The 19,775-nt window shown below is 52.6% G+C and overlaps 1 protein-coding gene across 5 annotated transcripts in view; it reads right to left on the reverse strand.

Annotated features, from left to right (window-relative positions):
- Positions 1-19,775, reverse strand: part of SYNE3 (spectrin repeat containing nuclear envelope family member 3) — a 95,215-nt gene that overhangs the window by 16,369 nt on the left and 59,071 nt on the right. For 4 of the 5 annotated variants that reach the window (XM_024758629.1, XM_024758656.1, XM_024758622.1 and 1 more), the window contains exons 6-17: positions 18,036-18,383; positions 15,295-15,431; positions 13,681-13,855; positions 10,085-10,267; positions 8,999-9,142; positions 7,988-8,122; positions 5,525-5,686; positions 5,198-5,370; positions 4,621-4,750; positions 2,980-3,141; positions 1,387-1,536; positions 335-373 (exon numbers count right to left, since the gene is read on the reverse strand). In XM_024758629.1, the coding sequence (XP_024614397.1) occupies positions 335-373; positions 1,387-1,536; positions 2,980-3,141; positions 4,621-4,750; positions 5,198-5,370; positions 5,525-5,686; positions 7,988-8,122; positions 8,999-9,142; positions 10,085-10,267; positions 13,681-13,855; positions 15,295-15,431; positions 18,036-18,383 (1,938 nt within the window). The remainder of the gene's footprint in view (positions 1-334; positions 374-1,386; positions 1,537-2,979; positions 3,142-4,620; positions 4,751-5,197; positions 5,371-5,524; positions 5,687-7,987; positions 8,123-8,998; positions 9,143-10,084; positions 10,268-13,680; positions 13,856-15,294; positions 15,432-18,035; positions 18,384-19,775) is intronic. The other variant, XM_024758638.1, reaches the window with a different exon arrangement.

A 19,775-nucleotide genomic window follows, 5' to 3' on the forward strand; every position in this document is an offset into this window, starting at 1 on the left:
CGGATGCCCGTCTACTACTCAGGTGGTCGCGAGGTCCAGTGACCCGGAGTGGTCCAGGTTTCCTGGGACCGTCCCAGTTTACGACTGCTGTCACAGCAGTGTCCCTGCTCACTCCTCCCGTGTCCTGTCACAGCTGAGAACACTGTGCATCCCTGAGAGCAAGGACCCCCGGGGGGCCAGCACAGTGCAGCCCAGAGCCGATTCCCCAGAAACGTCCCTCAGACCTCATGGAACCTTCCAGAAAGCCCAGGGGTCCTGCCCCAGCAACACAGGCCCAGCAACCCTCCAAATGCCCTGCCCTATAGCTGTGTGGAGCAGATGGCAGACACCGTACCTTTTGGAATCCAGTCGGCTCCCCTGGAGAATTCTGCGTCTGTTATTTTAGGTAAGGAGAGGAAAAGGGAAAAAAAAAAAAAACGAAGTTAAGTGAGTGAAACTCAAATCCCAGCAGAGCCTGTAATGGAATATTCATTTTGTCAGGGGAGTGTTTCTTTAAAACTTGTGGTCATCTGGACAGGCTGAACCAGCGGGTGATTCAACTTAATGAGCTTTTTAACGCGCATGGGGCCCAGGTGGGGATCCTGTCTGGGAAGCCCTGGGCCAGGGCCACGGGCGTGCTGACCTGGCTGGGGCTGGGGTGACACCTAGTGGCCGACATGGCTGTTTCAGGGCCAGAAAAGCTGCAGCCCCAAAGCTTGGAGTCTGGGGTCTGAGGGCCTAAAGGGCTCCAGGAGGCCACCCACCCTGTCTTTGGATTAACCCCCGTGCCTCTGTTTCCCCATCAGTTCTCAGGGAATAATAACGGTGCCTTCATTATAAGACCATAATGAGGACATAGCGTTTAATAAAGGCTGTTATGAGTTTAGCTATTGTTATTGTTTTGTGTGAGACCTGGGGGCGCCTAGGGGGAAGGTGCTTCCTCAATGTTACAAAGCAGGTTAGTGGAGGAGGGGGCCTAGATCGCAGGTCCCACTCCAGCGTTCCCTCTGTCATGCCTCCAACACCAGGGTGCGTTTAGTGCTGGCTTTGCCCCTTCCTAGCCATGTGGACTTGGGTGAGTTTTTTAACTCTTCAGTCTCAGCCCCACTCTGAAGGCTGGAAATGCAACTACTCTGGCAGAGGGCTGCTGTAAGCACTGAATGGGACGATGCACATAACGGTTTCAGGTTGGTAAGTAGCAAAGCCGTTGTTATTGGAGCTCCAGCCTCAATGGGTGGCAGGAGGGCCAAATGACAAATTGCAAGTCACGCGCCTAGGACCCATGAGTCTCCGTCTCCTCTCTCTGAGTGGTCCCCTCAGCCTGTTCTGTGGAGGCATGGGGCAGAGTGGATGCGGGCCCAGCTATGTCTCCCCAGGGCCTGGGACCTGTGCATCCTTAGCACGTACAAGCAGGTGGCTGGAGTCCTTTAGTTTGGACTTGTAGAGCATCCACCGGTAGCGCAGATCCTCCAGCTTATCTGAGGACCCCCTTGCTGGCCTGAGACGAAGGAGGTTTTCAAAGAGATGCTGACCTTCTGGTACCCGAGCCTCCAGCTCCTAGAGGGAGAAAGACAGGGTCACGTGTGCCTTCCAAATGGCCGAGGAGGTCCCACCTGGTTGGTCCGGAGGAGCCGTTCAGATTTCACTTAAGAGGCAGCCCACAGAATACGGCCCTGCGTGATAAACTCTGGAGGTTGAACTCTACACTGAAATGTTTTCACTGGGGGAAGACAAGGTCATATTTAGGATTCTGAACGGTCACTCTGGCTACAGAATGAGCCATTACTGAGATGCGGACCCAACAGGAAGGAGGGAGGGCAGCTTGGACGCTATTGTCATAGTCAAGGTCAAAAATGATAAATGCCTAGATTAAGACAGTGGTAGTGAGGAAACAAACGACAAAAACCCAGGGGGTGGAATCAAGAAGGGCTTGGCGACTAACTCGATGTGGGAGAAGGAGAAAGATTTGCGGTAGATGGATTATCCCTCCAGCCCCCTGCCACATCCACGCCTTTTGCAATATGACTTTGCAACATTTCCCATCAAGAGGTGGAGTCTATTTTCTCTCCCCTTGAATCTGAGCCGGCCTCGTGACTTTCTTTGTCCAACAGAATGCAGGGGAAACGATGTGCCAGTTTCTAGCCTAGGCCTGAAAAGGCCCTGCATGCCCTCTCTCGCTCTCTCAGACCCTGCCTCTGTTCTGGGAAGCCCAGGCTGCCCTGCAGGAGGATAAAAGGTGTGTAGTGCACCTCGTGTTCATCTCGAAGAGCCCACCAAGCTCCAGAGGACAGCCACCCTGCTGGTCTACAAATAAGGGCACCCAGCCAAGATCAGAAGCAGTGCCCAGCTGACCTCAGTCAGTCTGAATTGCCAAACTTCAGAATCATGAATTAAATAAACAGTTGCTCTCTTAAGCTACAAACTGTTGGATGGCTTGTTCCATAGCAAGAGTTAACCGATAAAAGAATTGTGATTAGTGGTGATATTTTCCAAGTTGGGGCTACAGCAGTAGGCTGAATGAAGAGATGAATGAATGGATGGTTCTTCTAAAATATTTGAAGCAAAGAAGTTTTCTTCTTCTTCTTTTTTTTTTTTTTACAAATTTATCTATGTATTTTTGGCTGCGTTGGGTCTTCATCGCTGCACGCGGGTTTCTCATTGCGGTGGCTTCTCTTGTTGCGGAGCACGGGCTCTAGGCGCGTGGGCTTCAATAGTTGTGGCTTGTGGGCTCTAGAGCGCAGGCTCAGTAGTTGTGGCACGCGGGCTTAGTTGCTCCGCGGCCTGGGATCAAACCCTTGTCCCCTGCATTGGCAGGAGGATTCTTAACCACTGTGCCACCAGGGAAGCCCTGAGGCAAAAAAGTTTTAAAAACTATTATTTATACACAAGCCAGAACAGCTCAAGGGCTATGTATGTGCTCCTGTTTTTAGAACTCCCTGGCGACAAGCACATCTCTAGGGGCAAATCCTTCGGAAACAGGGCCTTTCCTTGGGAACAAACCTGCAGTTTTGTTTCTCTGGTCCTCAGGTCCTTGGCGGTGGCAGTTCTCATGGCGATGATTCTAACCAACTTGGAATTATCCACCTGCAACCAGTGCTCAAAGCTCCTCAGGAGCTGGGAGAAATCTTCACAGCTGGCTTCCTCCTCCTGAAGCACATTTGTCTGCGGGAAGGTACAGCACGACCAACACATCAGCGTTTTTGAAAACAGTCCACTAGCCACATGTCCTGGGGATTCCATCTGAGCAGAGGGGTGGGGCCAAGGATGCCCAAACGGTGATAAGAGACACCTAGGGGTCGGGGGGGATGAGGAATGCATCTCTACTCAATGTGGCCATGTTTAGGGGCCAAGGACATTCCTCACTGTCACCTCCCTGGTCTCCTGGAGACAGCCAGCATCATCTCTTACCAGAATGTCTATAACAGTGGTCACCTTCTGCCACTTTTGTCCCCCTCCAGGCTATGCGGCCAGAGTGATCTATCTAAAATGCAAGGCCACTCAGCTGAGCCTCACTTATACACTTTAGTGGCCTCTCACACTCTTGATGTGGCCTGAGAGCCTCAGATTCTGGCTCTGCCTGGCTCTGCAGACCGTGCCACCTGCCCCATCCTCCGAGCTCTCGGCCCCTGGCGCCGGTGCCCTCTCCCTCCGTCTTTGCACACATGGCCTCCTCTGCGTGGGATGCACCCCCTCCACTCCTCTCCTTGACTCCCACTCGGCCGTGAGGATCCCCCGACATTTTCTTTCTCCCAGGAGGGCTTCGCTACCCCAGGTCACATCACTCTGCAACAGGCTGCCATAGCGCCTGGCCCCTCTGCCTCCGAGAAACGCATGTTCCGTAAACCCTTATTCTATTGCCTTGTGGTTCCCATTTCCTTGCTCCTCAAAACGTGCTCCGAGGCCCAGGAGCCTAAGCATCTCCTGGGAGCTTGTAGAAATGCAGAGTGCCGGGCCCCAGCCCAGACCTGCTGAATCAGAATCTTTTAACACGATCTGGTGGCACATGCTCTGTGCTGGATTCTACGTTCTCTGAGGGTTGGAAGTGTCTCTGTTTTATTGACAGCTGTGTCCCAGCTCCAAGCACAGTCCTCAGAACATAGTAACAGTCAGAAGTGCTTTCTGGATGGGGAAGTGAAAGAATGAATGGGAAAACAACTGAATGGACGTGTTGTCTTTGAAGAAAAAGGAATGGATTTCTTTTCAACGCGGTTTCGTTTTTTAAAGCCACTCAAGGGAAGGGATGGATGATACTATGTAGATAGGTTAGTTCTTTTTACAAAATACAGTTTAGGGCACAAAACGTACCCATCTTGTGTGCTTTCCGTTTGCATCTGGGGTCAGCAGGAAGCTTCCAACCCCGACACTCCTCCCTGCAAAGGCAGTAGCTGGGGTTTCTGAGGGTGAGGGCCTGTCTGCCCGAGGGATGCCTGGGACCTTCCCTAGTGGGGACCCCTGGGTCTCAGAGTTCCACAGGGAGCTCTTGTGCCACTACCGGGCAGGCTCACTTGAGATGGGACATGGTCCAGTCCTGAGCGGAGCATATGGCCCCAGGCAGGGAAGGGACTTTGCTGGAGACAGCTTCCCACCATCAATTGACTGGGGATCTGGTCCCTCCCCGGAAGCCCCACTAGACGGACTCACCTGACGGTGGTGTCGGAAAATAAGATCCATGGGGGTGATGAGAAACCCAGTCTTTGGGATGTTGTTGGTGAAAATCAGTTTCTTCCCCGAATCCACTTCCACCCTCTGTAGCTGCCGGTTCCTGACGAGGCTGAGAAGACAAACCAGCCCAGTCAGCGTGGTGATGGGATGGGGACTCCCCGGGTCACGGGAGAAGGAACAGAATCAGGGCACCAGGCTGTGGGAGCCGACTTCCGGTCTTCACAAGCCCACGCCTGTCCTTCGGGTTTGTCAGAACCTCCCCAGGGCACCTGCAGCTCCAGTTTCCTGCTAGAGGCTCACGTTACTGTCATCAAGGTGCACATACCCATCGATGCAGGTGAGGCCCAGGCCAGGAGGGGCTGGAGGCTAATTCCCAAGCTGAGGCGTTTCCTCGCTCTTAGTGCCTCTACTTAGAACTGCTTGGAGATGCCCGGAGGCAGCTGGCGCCACACCCGGCACCCAGACCCCAGCCATCTGTTCTAGGAGCGCGGCTGAGCTCTCCCTGGCTGGGAAGGGGGCTGCCCGAGACCAGGCGCAGAGCCGGGAGCCCTCTCACCTCAGAAGGCTTCCCCTCAGCAGCCTCAGGGCCCCCCAAGACTCCACCAGCTCCTGAAGCTCCTTCTGGACCACAGCAGCCCCCTCCGGAGAAGACTTCTCCATCACCAGCCGGCCGCGTGCTTCAATCAGGGGCAGCTGGGCCTCCTTTGCGGGGAATTCGTCCAGCAGCTTCTGAAGGACACACACACACACACACACACACACACACACACACACACACACATACACACAGAGTAAGGTAATGGGGAGGGGGGGTCTCTGCTCCCCAAACCTGCTTTTTTGGGATGCGGGGGACAGAATCTCTCTGTGGGGAGAGCCCTCTTACCTCGACATCGACCTCTCGGGACTGGGCATCCCATGGGCCCGTGTCCACACGGTGGGCCTCCAGCTTCTGCGTGAGCACGGAGATCCACTGTCGCAGCTCCAGAACCTCGTGGCTGAAGGTGCAATGTTCTCGCACGCTCTGCCGGCACGTGTCCACAAGGTCCTGCAGCACAGCCCCGGGGGACGCAGGCTGAGACCTCACCCTGCAGGACCCTCAGCCTTGCCGGAGCCCCAGGGGAGGATGGCCCCCAGGGCTCCCCATCCAGCCAAGAACATGAGGGGTTGGTCTTCTCTTCTGCACAGCGCAAGGAATTTACCCCAGAAAGACCGACTCTGGTTTTAAGTGCCTATATGCCTGTCCTACTTTTATGGAAAGTACCAGGTCTGGGTGAGGGTGTGGGCAATGGGAGCTCGCGTCCGTCACGGGTTTGGGCGTAAACTGGTACAACCACTTGGGAAGACCATAGGTCTGTATCTACTAAAACCCAACACAGGCATCCCTATGACCCAACCGTTTCATTCCTGCATGTAACCCATCAGATGTGAACATATCTTCACCAAAAGGCACGTGTGTGCTGTTACTTGTGAGAGCCCCAGACTGGAAACTACCCAAGTGCCTGTCAATGGTAGATGGATAAATGCACTGAGGTACATTCACAGGATGGAATATGTCACCTCTGCCGCAGCCAGAATGAACAATGTACACAGCAACCTAGTGTAACGTTATGGATGGATTTACAGCCATCACGTGGAGACCTAGAAGCCAGAAACAAAATGCAATATGCTGCCTTCATTTGAAGTAACGTATAAAATCAGGCAAACCCAGTCGATGCCATGCCAAGTCGAAGGTCAGGGTTACTCGCAGGTGTCAGGCAGCAACTGGAGGGGGCACGAGGACAGGTATTGTTCTGTGTTGTGATCTGGGTGCTGGTAACGCAGATTTTTTTGTTTTTACAAATGCATTAAGCGGCATAATTAGAGGTTCACTTTTCTGTATATGATTATACTTTGACAAAAAGTCTTTCAAATGGTCTTGCTTTGTTTCCCCTCCCGTGAGTCAATCATGGCTCAGCTCTCTGGGACCTTGTTCATCTCTGTCTCCACAAAAGGTGGGTGCTGTATCCAGCAGAGTAACCATTCTCTGTCCTCCTGGTCACCCAGCCTGAGACCCTCGAAGCCCCTCCCTCTCAGCCAACCACAGGCCAGTCAGACCCCAGGGTCTGTGGTCCCCTCTCTTGCTGTGATTCTCAGTTTAGGTCCTTGTGATTCTTTGTGATTCTTTCTAGGGCTCGCAGGCCCTAGAGCACAGGCTCAGTAGTTGTGGCTCACGGGCTCTAGAGCGCAGGCTCAGTAGTTGTGGCGCATGGGCTTAGCTGCTCCGCGGCATGTGGGATCTTCCCGGACCAGGGCTCAAATCCATGTCCCCTGCATTGGCAGGCGGATTCTTAACCACTGCGCCACCAGTGGTTTATTCAAAAATAAATTTTATCTATTTTATAAATTGAAGTATAGTTGATATAAAACGTTTCAGGTGTACAGCAAAGTGATTCAGTTATATGTACATATATATATATATATTTTCTTTTTCAGATTCTTTTCCATTATAGGTTATTATAAGGCATTATTTTATTATAATTACTCTCCTTTTATTTCCCTTTTTCATAATAGAAAAAGCGTTATATTAAATTTTAAAATTGTGCAGGTAACACTATGATTCAGGATTGCAAAGAAGATGTCAGGAATATTTGTTATTAACATAGGACATGCAGGGTCCGGAAGGGTGGAGAACCCTGCCTTAGACTAGCATTCTTGAGCTGCGGCTGCCTGACAGCTGGCTTTGCACGCCGGGGGCACTTGTGACAAATGCAGACCCAGGACGCCATTTAAATCAGTGTCAGGGTGGGGCTGGAGCCTGCATCTCAACTTGTCCTCAGGCCAGTTTTGAAGGAGCCATCCCACTACCCACACCTACTGGCCGTCCCACCACCGAAGGGGCATCGATCCTGCGTGGACCCCAGCAAGATCCAGGTGGCCACTAGAGGGCACTGCATACGGGGCTTACGGCCACCAGGACCCACCTTTCAACCTGGCGTTACCGCCGCAAAGGATGGGGACTGCTGCGCGTGTGCAGCCTGGTCCGTGCTTTGGCCTCCCGGCACATGTGGAATGGTATGCTTAACTTGTTGCTGACTCCGTTGCCCATCTACCCACCAGAACTTAAACCCAGGAGAGCAGGGGCCTTGGCTGTCCCGCTCACGCTGCCTCAATCCTTAGAGCCCAGAACACTGCCTGGCATACAGGAGGTGCTCAGTAATTGAGGTGCTCCTGAATGAATGAGGAAGGGAAGAAAGGAAGGGAGAAAGAAAAAGAAGGGTTGGAAGGAACGATGGAAGAAAAGAGGGAGAAAGTCCCCAGGAGTGTCCGATGTCTCTGTCACAGCACAGACCCTCCGCCGGCCCCTTACCTCCAGAGACCTGTGCAGGGTCTGGTGGTCAGAGGAGAGCTGGTCCATTCTGTGCTGGTGGTGGGAGTTCCCCTGGACGAGAGGCCTCATGGCCTCCAGCTGCACCCCCAGGTCCAGCCCCTCCTCCTGTAGCCCCTGCAGGAGAGGAAGGAATGAGTAGAGCACGCTTTCCGCTTCTCCTTGTGGAAGCTGATCAGGGCGGGGGCTCCGAGTGGGAGAGACTGGGAGGGTCCTGGGACCGTGGGGCTCCCCCTCTCCATCCACCACACCATATGACTGTCTGATGGGCCCATCCTCAGGACTGGTGAGAATTTTAAAAATGAGATGAAAACATTCTGAGACACCATGAAAATAAACTGCTAAAGACCAGAAGGCATCTCTGGGGGACAAACTCACGTCTGGACTTATACTTGATGACCACCTCTTAATATGAAAAATCACATCTCAGCTTTAGTTTTAAAGCCCCAAATGCATCGTTTTTCATACCTTCCAAAGAACATTCCCAGTTATGTATGAGCTGTGCCTGGGTTTTAAAAAGATAATTGTTGTTTCACGTGCATTTTAAAAACCGGCAAGCTCCTCATGTAGCCAACAATTATTCATGATCAACCTACGTAGAGTCCAGTGTGTTTTCAAACATTTATTCTTAATCCCCAAGTCATTTATTCAACTGAAGGCCTCTGGACTCATTAGGAACACTTAGTGAAGCAACTTTAAAAGTAAATATTCACGTTAGACTTTGGAACCATGGAGTAAGCAAAAGGACAGCCTATCATTTTGTTAGACTCAAGAATCAGCCATTTGGAGGTGCTTAAGGCCTTGCTGAGGCCAGGAACCATCAGGTATATCAGCAGAGATTCATCTGAGATGAAAGGTCAGTTCTCAGGGGAGGGTCTAAATATCTGGCTCGGGCTGGCCGCTGCTTTGCTGGTTACTGTTACTGCAGGGGGCTGCTTCTAGGCACAGCTGAGTATCTGCGTAGAGGTGACTCAGGCCCGACAGACCTCTTACCTGCAACCTCGAAAGCTGGGCCTGTTTCCCAGGAAGGTCCCGCTGAAGCCCATTCTCAGCGCGGACCCTGATTTGGAGGTCTGAGAGCCTTCTCTGCAGGGGATCAAAAGCAGCTCCGAAATCTTTGTGTTGAGCGAGTGAGCTCTGCGGAGACAGAACAGGCAGCACACAAATCAGCTTTCTTCTCAGGCTCCCTGTGGTACAACCTGACACTCACAGACTAGCTGCTCTATCTCCAGCCTCCCCCTGGCTGGCTCGTACTCACTCAGGCGCCGCCCCCTCCAGGAAGCCTTCCTGGAGCCCTTGAGGGTGTTTGACTCCCCTCCTTGAGGACCGTAGTGTCCTCACCTAACAGTTGTTCTGCCTCTAGAACAGGGGCTGGCAAACTACATCTCCTACCACACACCCCAAGTCCCAGCAGGGGCCTGTGTTTGTAAATAAAGTTTTATTGGAACACAGCCGCACCCATTCATTTACAGCTGCTTTCATGCTATAGCGGCAGAGTTGAGAAGCTGCAACAGAGACCACTTGCCCTGCGAACCCTCAAATGTTTGCTAAATGTTTGCTCCGTGGATTAGATCAGACCAGGGATGTAATGCTCTTAGCAGGTGCCAGGCCCCTGGTCAGTGCCCCAGAGACCATCTCTTTCATCATCATCATTATTAGATGCTCAGCAAACATTTGTTACCTAAAAGAAACTGGCCACAACATCCCACGTTATGTCTTTGATTTCGTGTGGCCGTTTAGAAGTGTCCCTAATAATACTAGCTCCCAGCTCTCCAGTGGTTTAAAGTTTACAAGTGTTTTTCTCTGTGTCTTCTTATCTGACAGTCCCCAGCTCTTTGCAGAAAACAGTTCGACTTGATCGGTGAAGAAGGGAATTTGGGGGCAGAGGTGGGAGGCCGACAGGTGAGAAGGATCGCGCCATAATCCTACCCAGATGATAGATGAGGGGCCTGAGGGCGTGGGGGACAAAGCGATATGTCCAGGGCCACGTGGTGGCCAGTGGCAGAGCTGGGGTCAGGATGCAGGGCTGCCCTTCCTGGAGGGCCGGGTCGACGGCTGAGGGCCGCCAGCGGGGCTCACCTGCAGTTTGCTCTTTCTCTGCAGAAGTCGGTTGTGCAGTAAGTCTCTGTCCCTCACGGAAGTTGCCACCTGCTCCAGCAGGGCCGTGGCTCTCTCCTGGCCAAAGATGCCGCCCAGCAGGTCTTTCTCCAGCTGCAGCATTGTCAGCTCCTCCTTCAGGCGGGAGCTTTCCGCCAGGGCTGCCTAGGGGAGACAGGGCCTCCGTGAGCCGCAGGGCAGGATGAGGCTGGAGATGGGGCCAGGAGCGCACCTGTTCTGGCTGTGCCTGCTCAGGAGGCTGGGCCTTGGTGCTGGTTTCCAAGGAAGTGGCAAACGTGAGGAGAAACGGGCGGGCAGGAGGGCGGTAGGAGGCCCTGAATGGCAGGGTCAATCTGATTCCTCTCTCACCTCCACATCCATCTTATTACCAAAGCCTGAGCAAGAATTCTACCTCCTACGTGTTCCGGAAATCCGTTCTCTCTCCATCCACCACCACTGACTGTGCTCACCTGAACCCCAGAAGCTCCTGACCGCCTGCTGCCTCCCAGCCGCCCCCCGAAATCGACCGTCCACACTGCAGCCGAACCCCAAACTAACCAGTCTGATCCTCTACTCGGTGATCCTCTATCACCGACAGCAGTGGGCCATCCCCCAGTTGGTGTATGGGACACTTCGAAGGGGCTAAGGGCCTATGGGATCATGATCAGAGGAAATTCTGGAAGGCTTCCCAGAGGAGGTGGCACCTGAGTGAAGTCGTGACGTGTAGGAGCTCACCGGGCAGAGAGGGGAGGAAAAGGGGACTCAGAAGCCCTGTGTAATGGGCAGCTGGCTCCTAAGCAGGCAGCCTGAACTCTGCACAGCCCAGGCCTCACCTCCTCCAGGAAGCCTCCCCTGACCACATTCCCAGCCTACATGCACTCTTCCTGCCCCCAAAGCCTTGTTCCCCGCTTCAGGCTCCTGCTGATGAACAAGCTGTTGGGGACAAATACCTCTTGCTTCTCTAACTGAGGGCACAGGGGCCCTGGAGGCCAGGGGTTTGGTCTTCAGCTGGCCAGAGTCCTTCCATTTGATATCTGATGATGTTACAGAGACGCTGAGCTGGGCATGGGGCTGGGAGAGGGAGAACTAAGACCCCAGCCCAGGTGTGTGGTTTGCAATTAGCTACACAGAGGTCAAGCCTCTAGCTGTAGGGAGTCACCTTCACCCCCTTTTCGCCAGACTCAGACACAATATCACGAGTGTTAAGAATTTAGGCTGGGGAGTTGCAATCATGAGTTTGGATTCCATACTAACTGGGAGAACTTGGGCAATTCCAAGCCTCGGTTTTCTCATCGGTAAATTAGGGGTAGTCACACCCTAGGTCACGGGGCTGCCGTGAGGCTTAACTGCCTAGAAAGCATTTAACGTACTGCAGGACCCACAGTGAACACACCATAAAAGACAGATCTTCTCAGCCATTATTAGTTAACCGACTGTTATGTGTTGAATTGTATCCTTCAAAAAAGATATGGTGGAAAAAAAAAAAAAAAGACTCATGGGGAGAAGATGGCCACATGATGACAGACACGGAGATCAGAGTGATGGACCGACAAGCCAGTGAACACCAGCGACTGCCAGCAAATACCAGAAGCTAGAAGAGGTAAAGGAGGATTCTCCCCTAGAGCCACTGGGAAGAGCAAGGCCCTCCTGACACCTTGACTTTGGACTTGCAGCTTCCAGAACTTGGAGAGAATGAACTTCTGCTGTTTTAAGCCACCAGTCTTTGGTGCTTTGTTGCAGCAGCCCCGGGGAACTAATACACCAGCCATGCCCAGGTTTTGGCTGGAGCTTTGCAGATCCACAGGCTGCTCTGAGGCTAGATGCAGGAGCTGAGTCGAGAAAAGAGAGAGCTGGCAGCTTGAGCCCTGGCCTGTGAAATCCATCCCGCCCAGGTGCGCCAGTGGGAGTGATGAAAGACATACTCCCAGCCAGCAAACAGCGTCCAAACGTGAATAAACCAAAGTCCTGGCCCCAAGTGTTCCAACCCACTGCTCCGTGAAATTCCCACACTGGGAGTCCTGGGTCATACTCTAGAAAGACAGGACCTCTCTCCTGCTTCGAGGAGGTCCCGGTTTGCTTTCTGCCTTAGTGGGAAGGACAGGATGAAATATAGTTGTGACGCAGTGGGGAAAGTTAGACAGGTCTGGGTCGAAGCCGGCCCTGTCACTTAATGGTTGTGTCACATCCAGCAAGTGGCTTCCCCTCTGGGGCATTTGCTCTTCTCAACAGTCAAATGATAATAAGTGTTCTGAACGCCTCACAAACCTATTCTCAGCAGCCAGAGTGAAGACGTGGATAAGAACATTAGACAAGAGTCTAGAACCCACCATTCTGCCCCCAGCTCTGCTCTCCTGAGCAGCCTGACCTTGAACAAGCTCCCTAACTTCTCCCTGGCCCCAGTCCCTCATCAGTAAAATGAGGAGAATGCTAGCAATGGAAACAGAAATCCATGTACATAGATAATCAAAATATGCTGATTATGGCAGTGAAAATTGGAAAGAACCTAAACAATCTAAGTGCAGAAACTTTAAAAAAAAATGACATGGAATATTCTGCAGCCATTTCAAGTGACAGCTTTACTGAACCATTTTAAAGGCCGCTGAGAAGAAGTTCATATGTGTCAACTGAAAGTATCTGAATATACAGCCATACAGCATGAGCTCAAATACACGGTGGGGATGTACACTTGCAGTGGTGGCACCCACCTTGGGGCCATGAAGGCAGACGTGGTTTAGAGCTGGAAAGAGCTTGGGTCCTGGAAGATACTGCTGAGCTATCAAGCCAGCTCTGGGGCAACCTGAAAGTCTCCGTGTTTGTTTGTTTGTTTAATTATTTAATTTTTTGGGCCGCGTTGGGTCTTCGTTGCTGCTCGTGGGCTTTCTCTAGTTGAGGTGAGCGGGGGCTACTCTTCGTTGCGGTGCACGGGTTTCTCATTGCGGTGGCCTCTCTTGTTGCAGAGCACGGGCTCTAGGCGCATGGGCTCAGTAGTTGTGGCTCGCGGGCTCCAGAGCGCAGGCTCAGCAGTTGTGGCGCACGGGCTTAGTTGCTCTGTGGCATGTGGGATCTTCCCGGAGCGGGGCTCGAACCCATGTCCCCTGCATTGGCAGGCGGATTCTTAGCCACTGCACCACCAGGGGAGTCCCGTCTCTGTGTTTTAAGCCACCACTGATCAGGTTTCCTGTCACTTGTCACATGCAGCCCAATTGACACACAATAAAGGTAATGGCCTGACACCCTGCTGTTTCTCAGCACTGCTCAGGCTTCCACCTGAGGACTGCCTGCAGCAGGGTCCTAAAGAGAAGGGCTGAGCGCAGATCCGTGCAGAGTCCTGGAGCCACACCAGGCACCAGGCTTCACCTCCTTCCCAAGAACTGACGGTGACTTTTGTCGCTGATAACTACAAGTGTTGACATTTCCTGTGCACTTAGAACTCACCAGACAGGGTACAGTGGGCTCCACCCAGACATCTGGAGGACCCAGAGACACGCCTGTCCCTGCGGGGTCGGCTGAAACGCTAAGCTTGGCTGGTGGCCTCCCCCAGCTGCACCCATCAGCCCTCCCGACAGAGCCATGCGGACCTCAATCTGCGGCAGGAAGGTGTGGATGGAGGGCGGGTCCGGCAGGCTGGCGGTGACGTCCACGATCCTCTGGGCCAGAGCCCTCCACAGCTGCAGCTCCTGCAGGGGCCGCTGGAAATGCCGCCACAGGTCCACGCCCGCGGCATTACGCAGTCTGCTGCTCTTGGCTTTCATGCTGTGAGCACCGTGGAGGGGGAACCGAGAGAGGAGAGAGCGGGTCAGTATGCCCAGGAAGAGCAAGGCCGCTGCCCAGAACCCAGAGCGCCCAGCTTGTGCTGCTTCCAGGGCGGGCACTCTCCTCTCCTACGGACTACTGGGCTGGGACCCTGAGGCCTGTGCTGCCCAGATAAAAGGGCACTGGAGGTAAGCCAGTCCTCGAATCGACTTGCATCCCAGCTTCTGGACCAGGGAAAGAGTCAAGCCTGGAAGAGGAATTATGGGGCCCCCAGGCTGGTACCGCCTGCCCCCAGGCACCTCGCGGAAGCAAAACAGAATACTTTCTTGAGTAGGGTGCCATTACTTGAGGCCCAAATAATTTCTACAGATAATTTTTCCAATATACTGTCCATCGTATAGCACAGGGAACTATATTCCATAACTTGTAATAACCTATAATGGAAAAGAATCTGAAAAAGAAACGATATATATGTATAACTGCATCACTTCGCTATACACCTGAAACGAACAAAACGTTGTAAATCGACTACATTTCCAAAAAAATACATAGATATATGTACAGATATAATGTCTAGCACCCAGTCATAGATAACCAGCGCCTACCACCTCCACGGGAGCAACGAAGGGGAGGGAGCCCTCGGCCACCCGCTCCCACGGCCCACTTTATGCACAGGAGATTCAGTCTCACCACCACCTCAGCATCTTGTGGAGGACCCAGGCCCTTGTTCTGGGTGTACACATGTAGGGCCTGTGCACACCGTGGGGTGAGAGTCACCTGGCAAGGCAGGAGGTCCCTGAGTTCCTTCTCGAGGAAAACCCCTGCATCAGAGGCAGGAGGATGAGAAGTGCTACAGGGGCAGGGACAGTTGGGCTGTGTTCCAAACACCTCTGAGCCTCATGCAGTAAAAACAGGTACCGATCCTGAATTTACACTGTGCCCAGCTCCACACAGGGTGGGTATTTGAACTGCTGGTCTTTGCTGGGCTAAGACGCTGGAGACCTAGCCGCGCCCGAACCCATGGGCGGACAGGGAGGTAGGGGCTGGTCTGAAGTCAGGTCCAGCGCTTACATCAGCACGGCCATCAGCAAGTGGGGCACAATGCTGGCCTAGTGAAAAGCCCTCCCCTTCGGCCATTACATAGGGGACCCATCCCCCGTGCGAAGCTGCATAAGGAGACTTGATGGAAATAAGTGAAGAGGCCACATAGCACGGAGAAAAGCAAAGTTCAGGCCTCTTTCTGGGAGCAGAATGGAAAATACTTCGAAAAGGGGGTCAGTACCTGAGCCCAGTGAGACCCTATAATGGCCAGTCGTTGATAAGAACAAGAACTGTTTGTTATCAGGGAGCAAGACGGTGCAAGTCCCCTCTGCAGCTGGTGTCAGATGGGCAGAGGCCCTGAGCATGAGGTCCAGGACCACCCTCGGCCCGCCCGGTACCTCTGGTGCTCCTGGATGGCAGAGACCACGCTGCCCGCGAGGGGCTGCGGGTCCTCGGGGAACACGATGAGCTCCTTCAGCCGAGCCTGCAGCCGGTCCACCCGAGGTTCCTCCGCGGCCAGCGCCGCCCGCGTGGCCTGCAGCAACAGACAACACCCGACGGGACAGGTGAGCTTCCGAGATGGGATGGTGGTGTGTGTGTACCGGGGTGAGCATATCCTGTGGAAGTGGGCCAGCCTGGGGGAAAACGATCCCCCAGGGGAGGGACAGGGGCCCCGAGAGCTCAGCCCCTGCTCTCCCGCTCCGTGACCCCAAACACGTTTGCTCTTTTTTTTTTTTTTTTGCGGTACGCAGGCCTCTCACTGTTGTGGCCTCTCCCGTCGCGGAGCACAGGCTCCGGACGCGCAGGCCCAGTGGCCATGGCTCACGGGCCCAGCCGTTCCACGGCATGTGGGATCTTCCCGGACCGGGGCACGAACCCATGTCCCCTGCATCGGCAGGCGGATTCTCAACCACTGCGCCACCGGGGAAGCCCCATATTTGCTCTTGATGAGCAGGTTTTTCTCTTTATCATCGCCTACCTCACAGCCTTGCCATCGACTAGCACCTAACCATACAAATAACTAATACTTCGGGAACAGTGACGACGTGCTGAGTGCCCTGTGGTCCCATTCATTGAAGCCTCGCCATGGTCCTAGACAGTAATTCTCCGTGTCCCCGTTTTATACACAAGGAAACTCTGGCCAAGAGTTTTCTGACAGTTGCAGAGCTGGGAAATAGTGGACCTAACATTGGAGCAGGGCCCTCTGGCCCTTAACCTGCCCCTTCAGCACTGAAGGAAACAATGACCTGAAGATGCTCCGTGAACCCAGTTATTGTCAGCAAGAGGGTATTTCCACCCAGCATGCCCGACCACTCCACTCAGCCACGTTCAGGTACTGCGGATGCGGCCTTTTCTTGCTATCCCGGGAAATGTGGAGTTTGATGCTGACCTTGACTCTGGCTGGTAGGAGGCAGGGCGGGGGAGTGGAAAGCGCACGGGCTCCGGCAGGACACAGGCTGGCCTGGAAACCCACCTCCAGCCCTTCCCAGCTGCGCAGCCTTGGATCAGTCCTGGTCCCTCGGGGGTAAAACGGGGCCACCCCCGCTTGACAAGGCACCGAGTACAGGGCAGGAGTATTTCTCACTAAACGCTAGTTTAAGAACAGAAATCTTCGAACAAGTTCTGAAATTCCCCTTCACTGATTTCCGGCTAGTCATATCTTGGTCATAATTGACACTTGAACCGGGTGGGACAGGCCGCACCTGTAGGGATGTGGTCTGCCTCCTGCCTCGGGAAAGGCTTCCTGAAACATAGCCGGGCGTGGCCGGGTGGCGGCTGTCGGGACATGGGAGTGTTGGCAGGGCTTTCCAGGCCTTACCCTCCCCAAACTCCATCCCTGCCAGTTTGCTTGCTTTGACCTTGGCCCTCACCTAGAACTCCTGCTAAGAGCCATATGTTCCCTGAGTCCCGATGCTATTGGCAGGTGCTGTTCTAAGCACTTTTGTTTTCACAGGTTCATAAGGAATGCGGAAGGCAGGTCTCATCATCATCACGTCCATGTCACATTTAACTGAGATTTAACGAATTCTCCCCAGGAATTCCCTGGCGGTCCAGTGGTTAGGACTCCGCGCTTTCACCAACGAGGGCCGGGGTTCAATCCGTGGTTGGGGGAACTAGGATCCTGCAAGCCGAGCGGTGTGGCCAAAAAAAAAAAAAGTAATTCTTCCAAAGCCAACCAATCGGCAAGGAGAGGAACCAAGACTCGAACCCGGGCAGTCTGATCTGAAAGTCCCCGCCCTTCACCACCACACCACACCACCCCTACCTTGTGCCAAGGCAGACAATCCTACAAGGGAAACAACTCCCTCTGTACAAAGTTGATCATTGCAGTGAACCTGGTCTCCTACAAGGCTGAGTGATGTTAAAGAGCGTGGATGCTTTGTTTCTACCTACACACAAATATTTCTGCATATGAGCAAACATTAGAAAGAAGAGGGGAAAAAACAGAACAATCTGGAGTGGAGGTAGGACCTGGGGGCTTTCCTTTTAGATCTTTCTCCTAATGGAATTGACAAGCTAGCCCTTTGAGTTAATATAGTAAATAAAGGACTGCAGAAGGGCGTTAATCCTTATTTGAAAAATCTCTCTGTCCTCACGTCAAACCTCTCGCGAGTGTGCACACGGGTGGGGAAGGGGGAGGGTGCTCCGATTGGACACCGTGTCTGGGTTGGAGTGCCCCCACCCTCCCCAGGATGGGCATCACCTGCTGGGCCTCCTAAGAGCCCTGGTTATGTTTGTTCCTCATCTTCTCTACACTGAGAGCCTTGCCTCTGACCTCACACTCCCTGCTCTGTGCTCGGAAAGTGCTCACCACATCCTACCATCAGGCAAGCGAATGGCAAACTTGGAGCCGGTCCACCTCTTATTTACCCACCAACTCATCATGTGATACTGGGGACTTGCTAAGTGTGAGTTTGGGCGAGTCACGGAACCTCTCCAGGCCTCAGTTTCCTCTTCCAGAAAACAGGTACAAACAACCAATTTGTCTACTATGCTCGGGGCACTGAGATTATCAAAAATCCAGGAAGACCAGAGCCAGTGTGCTTGAGACTTAGCGAGATCCCCCCACTGCACAGAGGATGCCCCGAGGCACACACGGCACCCGGACTGGGCCGTGGCTTTGCCAAACACTGCTTACCGAGTAGAGTCTCCAGCGGGCCACCAGCTCGTCCTGGGTCCCTGCTTTGGCCACGGGTTCCAGGTCCTCCTCCGCCAGCCTCTGAAGGCCCTTCCTGAACTCTGCCAGCTCGGCCTCCAGCTGCCTCCTCTGCTGCTCGTAGGCTTCCCTGGACCAGAGCAGGCCCCGCAGCCGCCCCTCCTCCCCCTCCCAGAGTGCACGCAGCTTCTCCAGAACATTCCGCATCTCCTCCAGTTCTCTGGTGATCTTCTCTGCACCCAGAGGGGAGCTGCTCTGGATGACGCCCCCGGCCTGCTCCTCCAGCCTCCGCAAAGACTCCTCGCCCCTGGGAAAGTCGCTGGCGATGTCCTAAAGCAGGGAGGCGGTGGGAAAGAAACCCGAAGGGAAAAAGAAAACACGTGCTGCATTTCCCAGGACCGCTGGGAGCGTCATGCCCGACGGTAATTCCTATTCCCAGGCTAGACCCAAGGCACCTTTCCAAGGGGTACACGTCTGCCTTTATAACATTCGGGATGTGATTCCTTTACCATGTCATTTACAAGCCATGTGATTAAGTGAAGGGGAAAGTCTCTGTTGGGTACTTCTCTGTCTTTAACACTCTCTGACATTTGTTAATCTTGCTTTTTTAACAGAGACGGAGGCAGCCTCAGGCTCGAAGCCGTCAGCTGGCAAAAGTATGGAGCAAATAGAACCTAGCGACGCCATTTGGCCTCATGACATCTATTTGTATGGCTATCTACCAATTATGAATGAGTATTGGTATTCCATTTATGACAATGATATAAAATTTCTTTTTAAATCAGTGTTCATTGCCTTCTAATATTAAAAAAAAAAAATTCGGTAAACACTTTTGTCTGTTTTATTTAAAATACCTCCAAAATATTTTTTTCACTTTTTTAGTGAAGTGCCACTTACATGGAGTACAGTACGGACTGTCCTTGACTTAAAATGGTTCAACTTACGATCCTTTTTACGATGGTATGAGAGCAATGTGCATTCAGTGGAAACTGTACTTTGCATTTTGAATCCTGATCTTTTCCCAGACTAGTGATATGCAGGACGATGCCCTCCTGATGCTGGGCAGCGGCAGTGAATGTAAACCAACATAGCTTTCACTTTCACTATGGTATTCAATAAATTACACGAGGTATTCAACACTTTATTATAAAACAGCCTTTGTGCTAGATGATTTTAGGCTAATGGAAGATGATCTGAGCTCGCTCCAGGTGGGCTGGACTAAGCTATGATGTTTGGTAGGTGAGGTGTATGAAATGCGCTTTCGACTTACGATATTTTCAACTTACGATGGGTTTATTGGGACGTAGCCCTGCTGTAAGTTGAGAAAATCTATATATAGATCTTAAGTGTTACTGTTCAAAGAGTTTTGAGGAATATATATGCCCATGCAGTCCACACTGTTATCAAAATATAGCATTTCTAACATCCCAGAAGATTCTAGAACTTCATCTATTTGAAATCATAGAATATGTTATTTTTTGAAACTGGCTTCTTTCACTCAGCATAATGTTTTTTAGATTCTTCTATGCTGTCAGGTATATCAGAACTTCATTCCTTTTCATTGACTAAAATGTCTTCGTACATATATTCTATTCTATGACGTGTTTATCCAATACTCTGCTGATAAAAATCTGAGTTGTTTTCAGTTTAGGGCTGTTATGAATAAGGTTGCTGTGAACATTCTTTTACAGATACCCACACTTTTCAAAAGTTCAATTTGGG

Source organism: Neophocaena asiaeorientalis, unplaced genomic scaffold (genome assembly GCF_003031525.2).
Source record: "Neophocaena asiaeorientalis asiaeorientalis breed wild unplaced genomic scaffold, Neophocaena_asiaeorientalis_V1.1 scaffold476, whole genome shotgun sequence".
NCBI lineage: Eukaryota > Metazoa > Chordata > Mammalia > Artiodactyla > Phocoenidae > Neophocaena > Neophocaena asiaeorientalis.